The following is a 7,383-nucleotide window of genomic DNA, read 5'->3' as shown; positions in this document are numbered from 1 at the left end:
TTTTCTTTTCTGGGATATGTTGCCGACCCAGCGGCACCGGTCTGTTTATTATTTTATTTGGCTTGTTTTGTTTTTTGCATCATATTGCATGTCTGCACTTTTGCATGTGTTTTCCTTATTTCTTTCTATGGTTTATCTGATATTTCATGCTGAAACATAGGCTTATTAGGACTTAAATTCCTAATTTTTCTACTTAAAAATCCTAAATAAAATATTCAAAATAATTAAAATTTATGATTAAATAATGCAGGATTTAAAAATTGCAATTTTACTTTTCCTGCATATACTAATAAGTCCTCCACAATACTTAAGGACCGCTGTAGATAACTGCATTCATATTTGTATTTCCCGAGGAGGAGCTCCCGTGCTTCTTCAACCTGACTGGCCCAGCGTACCTTCATTTAGGTGGTTGTCTAGTGCGCCTAGGGTGTTAGAAGGATCCCCGACCCAGACGGGGTGTAAGTCCTTTTGTTGGAGTGTTTACAGCTTTGTAGCTGAACCTCCGCTTTCTTTTCTTTCCGGAGGCATCCTTGTCATTTCGGCAGGTATAAGTCCCACCTCTTGGAGCTCCAGTTTATAGTCATAGGATAGATTTTCTTTCCTTTGACCTTAGGGCTACCGAGGTTCTCGTGGATGATGCAATTCACGGATTGCTGACTAGGGATGTCAGGTTGTGTTGGGTCGACTACCATCATGACCAGGTAGACTTAGGGTCCTAGTGGTTTGGATGTGCTATGTGGTACCCTGACCTGACTACCTCTACCTCCTAGGATTACTTTTCCTTGCCTTTTGACTACCCCTGTTGAGCCATTTCTGCTCCTTTGACTTCGTTGGTGTCACTTTGATGGCCCGATACCGATAAGCTGCCGCCTGTTCGGGATACGACGATTTGTCCTCTGCTCTTACGGTCTGGATGTGCTATGACGTATTGGGATACCCCTGTTGAAGTGATTTATGGTTATTTCGTAGGTTTCGTGAGTTGAGAAGCCGCTACCCATTTGGCGTGGGAGATTTACTTTTTGATAACCTATACCCCATGTTCATAATGATAAAGGGAAACTCCTTTTATCAAGAGTATTCTTGGGTATCCCCCAAGATGTAATTAACCAGTAGGAACACGTTCCTCTGGGAGTGCTCTTGACCCCATAACAGGTACATACACCTGACTCTCAGGTTATGAGTAGTCTATGTAGATACTTCTTTCGCGGATATTAGTTTAAGGTGCCTCCGCCCGAGCTTGTTTGGGCGGACATTCGTAACCTATCTTTGCGAGGTTTATCGCACGTAGACTCTCCACATTTTACTTTTTCTCTTGTTTGTCTTTTTGTCGTATGTCCCTTCTTATTCGATTCCTCTCCTCTTCGAATCATTTATATGATTCGGGAGGGAGATTTATTTAAATGGGGGAAGTATACGACGATCGACAAGCTGGCGACTCCTTTTAAAATAAAAAAGAGAAAAATGAACGGAAAACATAGGTGTATATAAACACCCAGCCCCTGATACTATAAAAAACATTTCTACGACAGTAATCAAACCATAAAGGCTCAATTCAATATTTCCAAAATTTCCCGTAGAGCATACATAAAGCAATATAAAAACCAATCCAATAGATATAATAAAGCAGAATTTTCTGCTTCAAAAAGCCATGCAGGAACATCACCGTGAGCATCAAATTAAACCCAAAAGCCTCAAAAACCTCAAAACCAATGATACAATCCGTAAAAATATAATATACCAATATCATAAAATGAAAAAGAAGCAACTATGCCCGAATAAAAGGTGCCTCAATTAAGTCACCGTGCATAAGTATGTATAGAGCAAGAGGAGGATTAAATCCAATAACAATACCAGTTTGCCCCCTTTTAGCCAACCAATCTGCAGAGCAATAGCCTTCCCTATGTATGAATTTGTATTGAATATTAAGATGATTGATCTCTACAATAGTCTTAATCGGTTTCAGCAAAGTGATGAGATACCAATTGGGCATCAAGTTCCCCGTTAAAATGTTAAACAAACTTTTAGAATCAATCTCAATAACGACATTAGATAAATGAAAATATATAGCAACTTGCATAGCTGCCAACACAGCATATGTTTCTGATTCCAAGGGGGTATAGGCATTACATGGTGATGCAAGAAAAACTAGGCATTTCCTATTAGTATCACGAAACAGGCCACCTATACCAACAACATCAGATTTGAAACTATAGTCAATATTCACTTTAATCCAACCATGGGAGGGTGTTCTCCAACTAATTAAAGTTGGTCTCCTACCAATCCCATGTTGAGAAGAAGTGGAAGCAAAGTTAGCAGCTCTCGAAGCCTTAGAAAATGTGGCCACAATAAGAGCCATAGTAGTATTAGAAGTATAGTGATAAGAATCATATGTGTGGCTATTTCTAGCCACCCAGATAAACCACAACACAATTAAGGGAAAATAGAAAAGTTGTTTATGGGAATGATCAGTACCTTTCCAAATAGAAAGAGTCTTATCTAAGATGGGCCAGTGAATACCAAAGTAGCAGCCCAATTTATCCCAGACCTCTCTAGGAAAGGGGCAAGCAAAAAAAAGATGTGTGGAAGTTTCAGCCTCCTTTCTATAGACATAACAAAAGGAAGCAAGCCTCAAACATTTCATTTTAAGTATATCATCAATAGGAAAAATATTATGAAAGAGTCTCCAAAGAAAGAAAGAAACAGAAGGAGAAATATATTTATGCAAAATATAAGAGCTCCATTTCCAATGAGGAAAGCTATGCAGGTGAGTATAAAGCATTTTAGAGATGGATGCTCTAGAATGAAATTTCCTAATGGGTATATCTCTAGCCTGCATATTGATAGGAATATTAACAGTAGAGGGGGCCATCTCCCCAACTAAAGAAAATAATTTAGGCATATTCTAGTTCCCGTTCAACCAACAATCAGAAACAAGCAAATTAGGGTTAGAAAATGAATGTGGTAAGTTTGTAAAATTAGAATTTCCCCAATGCCAAAACAAAATGTTCCCATCCCCAACATCCCAAAAGATGAATTGAAAAGCCAAATTTCTAGCAAGAGTAATAGCCTTCCAAATCGTCTTCCAATTAACAGTGGAGGGATGCTTATACGTGCAATACTTGTGATGTATAAACTGAGCTCATAAGGAATCTCCAGCTCTAAATTTGAACCAGAGCTTACACATATTGATATCAATAATTATATGTAGAGATTTAAAACCAAGTCCACTAGAGGCAGTCGCTCTGCAACTACTCTTCCAATTGGTCCAAACTTTAGAAGAGCGAGTACCGCTCCAAAAAAAATTATTGAAAAGCACTTCAGGGGTTTTCTGGGTGCTTTTCTTTGTTTTAAGAACCTGCATCGAATAAAGGGGTAAACTACAAAGCACACTTTTAAACAGAGTAAGTCTACCACCATTAGACAAGAAGATATTTTTCCAATCAATAATTTTGAATTTAATTTTGTTGACAATATCATCCATTTGAATATGCTTCTTTCTCCCTCTAATGACATTAATCGTAAGATACGTAAGGGGAAGATTAGCTATTATATAGCCAGTGAAGGTGGAAGCCCAGCTTTGAATATTTTGATGTACATATTTCCCAAAATATATGGAGCATTTAGCCATGTTAAAATTTAATCTTGATGTTTCTTGAAAGTCCATCAAAAGAGCCATAATAGCTTTAATAGCAGTTTTACTGGCATTAGAGAGCAAAATGACATCATCAGCATAAGCAAGGTGACTAACAATAATTTTAGATTTATGGGAGTATTGGATATGAGGACGTTGAAGGTGCAGATTGTTAACAAGTCTGGATAGATAATTGAAAGCAATAATAAAGATGGTAGGAGAGAGTGGATCTCCTTGTTTAATACCCCTGTAAGAAGAAAAAAACCATGTGCTCTGTCATTCACAAGCACACTATAATGATTATTAGATAACCATCTTTTAATAAGAAGGCAAAAATTCTGCGAAATCCTTTAGCCTACAAAGTATTAAGAATGAAGTCCCAGCTAATAGTATCAAAAGCCTTTTTGATATCGAGTTTAAAACCATGTTTCCCCCTGCATTTCTTGTCCAGATCTTTAATCATTTCCTGAGCTAAGAGATTGTTATCAGTAATGTCTCGTCCTTTAATGAAGGCAGATTGCGAGCAAGAAATAGTTTGGGAGAGGTGAGGCTGTAGCCTAATCTTACTCAAAACTTTAGAGATTACCGTGGTAAGAGAGATAGGATGAAAGTTATCCCAAGTATTTTTATCATTACCTTTAGAGATAAGCATTATCAAAGAAGAACGAAAAAACTTACATGGGCTATCCCCACGAAAGAAACTTTAAATAGCATGAATGACCTTTGTTTTAAAGATGCCCCAACAATGCACATAGAAAGAGGAGGTCAAACCATCTGGGCTTGGATATTCGTTAGAGCTTATATATTTGAAAGTAGATAGTATTTCAATTTCATCTAAAACTTGGGCAAAAGCAAGGTTGTTGATGTAACTAAATTCAGCATCAAAGACATTAGAATCAACAGGTGTGACCTACATAGTAGATTGATAAAATTCAGTAAAGTAGAGCACATCATTATCACCAATATCCTCCATATTGGTTAATATGTGACCATTAGCATTTTTAATTTTCAGAATGCTGTTGATGTTTCTTCTATGCTTTAAAGTGCCATGAAAATACTTAGTGTTTTTATCTTCAACAGTGAAAGAGATATCATTGGGTTTTTTTTGAAGAAAACTTTCTTCCATATTGATTGCATCCAATATGGAGAGATGCGCTTGGGCAACCGATTCCACCATATCAGGAGTGTAATTATCTTGAGCTTCTAGCTGATCCATCTAATGCTGATCTTCAAAACCTTTATTGTGCACATTACTAAAAACCTTATGTTTCTAATTTCAGAGGCGGGCAACTAGCTTCTTTTGCAATTGCCAAAGAGTAAACCAAGGTGTCCTAGCACCATCCACCTTCCAAACCTATTGCACATTACTCAAAAAAGTTTCATGAGATGTCCAAACATTGAGAAATTTAAATCTAGAAATAGTAGGCTTGTCATCAAAAGCTAAGGAGAAGAGGGTTATGATCGGAAGAAGCATAGTTTAGATGTTGAACCCAAGTGATTGGAAAATGATTTAGAAAATCTGAGTTAGACAAAAAAAGATCAAGTCTTTGTAAAAGAAATCCTCTTCTCCAACTATAGGGAGATCCAGAGTACCCTAGATCAAAGAGACCAGCTTCAGCAATTGAGTTACAAAAACGGTTGAGATAAGTTTTTATCTTTTTTCTTTGAGACTACTTTTGGTTTTAATTGAGACTTGTTGTTGGTTTGACAATGATTTCTACTTTTAAAGTAAAGTGTGGTTTTATTTTCTTCATGGATTCTTAGTAATTTTCTTTGTCTTTCTTCTTAAAATGATAAGTAATTAAGTTTTGGATGGAAATTGTGGAGAGTATTGATCTTTAATGTTGGAAGAAGTTGTGATGATTAAAATCCATGCACTTCATTTACTTCTTGATTTGATCAATCCAGATGTTAAAATTTATTGTGAGAACATGTAAGAATCGGGTTGGTATTATCTCAGTCAACAATTGGAAAGAATCACATGAGATTGTATGAATGAGAATGTAATTCATATGATTGAGTGTAAATAAATAGGTAAATATTCATTGAAGGGTGTAAAGTTAGAGGACTTTAAATTGACAGGTTAAAGCCCCCAACTTGGTTTATTTTTTTAGGTTTTGATACGAGATGTTAGCCCCCAGGTGGAGGGAATTGAGAGAACTCTAGAGTGAGAGCTAGTATCTTCCCTGCCTAGCCGGTCTTCGGAACTATTCAAACTTTGAATTAGTTAATGCTCTTTATAGCAACTCTAGTAAGGGTAAAGTATATTATTGCTCATATTTGACACAACACAATTTTCATATTTCCACAACAGAATTCCTATACTTATTACTGATTAATGATAAGAAGAAAGATATTTTTCTTATTAAGTGATTTTCATCTACAAAATCTAGTTATCTTTTTTATGTTGTTACTATTTTGTAAAATATTAAAAATACCAAAAATATTTGAATTTGAACTACTGCAAAATATATTCAGTTTAAGTAATTGTCTTTTTTAAAATAGAAAGTTTTCTAAAAGTGCATATTGTATAAATTCCCTGTAGATTCGATATTCAGGTCCTAATCAAAAAGTCATATATTACTTGATAATGATAATAGATTAAAAGTTAAATTCTTATTTTTCTTCAAGATCAAGTTTTTTGTTTTGTCGCAAAGTAAGGAAATATAAGTGAAATATAATCTGAATAATTGTTGTACTTTCCATATTAGCAATATCAATGGATCAAGTTTTTTGCACCATTGATGGGGAATAGAAAGCAAAATTTCTATTTTTAGAAAGTCTTATTTAAACTTTAAGTTATCTTATCTTATTTTAATTTGTTTTATTTATTTTATTATATGTTAGTGTATGAGTAGTTCAGGTTCTGAAGGACTAGTGCCCTACAATTCTGAATTAGAAAGAACTATTAGAAAAATCAGAAAAACCAAAAAAAAATTATAAATTTTGAAAAATAAAAAAAAAATTATTGAAATGGCCGACCAAAATAATCAAAATGCTGAAATTCATCAAGATTTTAGACCTTTAAGAGATTATGCCAACCCTATTGTAGATGAACTTCATTGTAGTATTCAAAAACCTACTATAGTGGCTAATTCATTTGAGCTTAAACTTATTATTATCCAAATAGTATCAAATAATCAGTTTGGGGGATCACCAACTGAAGATCCAAATTTACATCTTGCCAATTTTCTAGAATTTTGTGTTACATTTAAATACGATGGTGTACCAGATGATGTCATAAGACTTATGTTATTTCCTTTTTCACTGAGGGATAAAGTTAAGATGTGGTTGAATTCATTAGCACCTGGATCTATCAGAACTTGGGGTGATTTAGCACAAAAATACCTTGCTAAATATTTTCCACCATAAAAAACTGTAAAGTTTAGAAATGATATTACGTCTTTTAATCAGTTTGAAGGGGAATCTATTTATGAAGCATGGGAAAGATTTAACAAATTTTTAAGAAAGTGTTCACACCATGTTATACTAGATTGGTTAATAATTCAAACTTTTTATAATGGATTAGTTGGATCTCTTAGATCAATTATCAATGCCGCTGGTGGTGGTTCATTGATGTCAAAACTATTTCATGACGCCTACACTTTAATTGAAGTAATGTCTACTAATAAATTTCTATGGCCTTTTGAGAGGGTAAATCCTAAAAAAGTAGCCAACATTCATGAATCTGATGCATTTATCATGTTAGCAAATCAAGTTTCTCCAATTTCAAGGAAGTTGGACCAATTTGG

General features: G+C 34.8%; 1 protein-coding gene across 1 annotated transcript; it reads right to left on the bottom strand.

Moving 5' to 3' along the window:
• Positions 1-1,765: 1,765 nt before the first annotated feature.
• LOC110022495 lies at positions 1,766-2,356 on the bottom strand. The gene has a single exon (XM_020721461.1). The coding sequence runs from the start codon at positions 2,354-2,356 to the stop codon at positions 1,766-1,768; it is 591 nt and encodes a 196-aa protein (XP_020577120.1).
• Between the last annotated feature and the right edge of the window lie 5,027 nt (positions 2,357-7,383).

The sequence above is a fragment of the Phalaenopsis equestris genome, unplaced genomic scaffold (assembly GCF_001263595.1).
Source record: "Phalaenopsis equestris unplaced genomic scaffold, ASM126359v1 Scaffold000193, whole genome shotgun sequence".
NCBI lineage: Eukaryota > Viridiplantae > Streptophyta > Magnoliopsida > Asparagales > Orchidaceae > Phalaenopsis > Phalaenopsis equestris.
The sequence above is the reverse complement of the archived record's forward strand: the minus strand, read 5'-3'. Positions and strand labels throughout refer to the sequence as shown.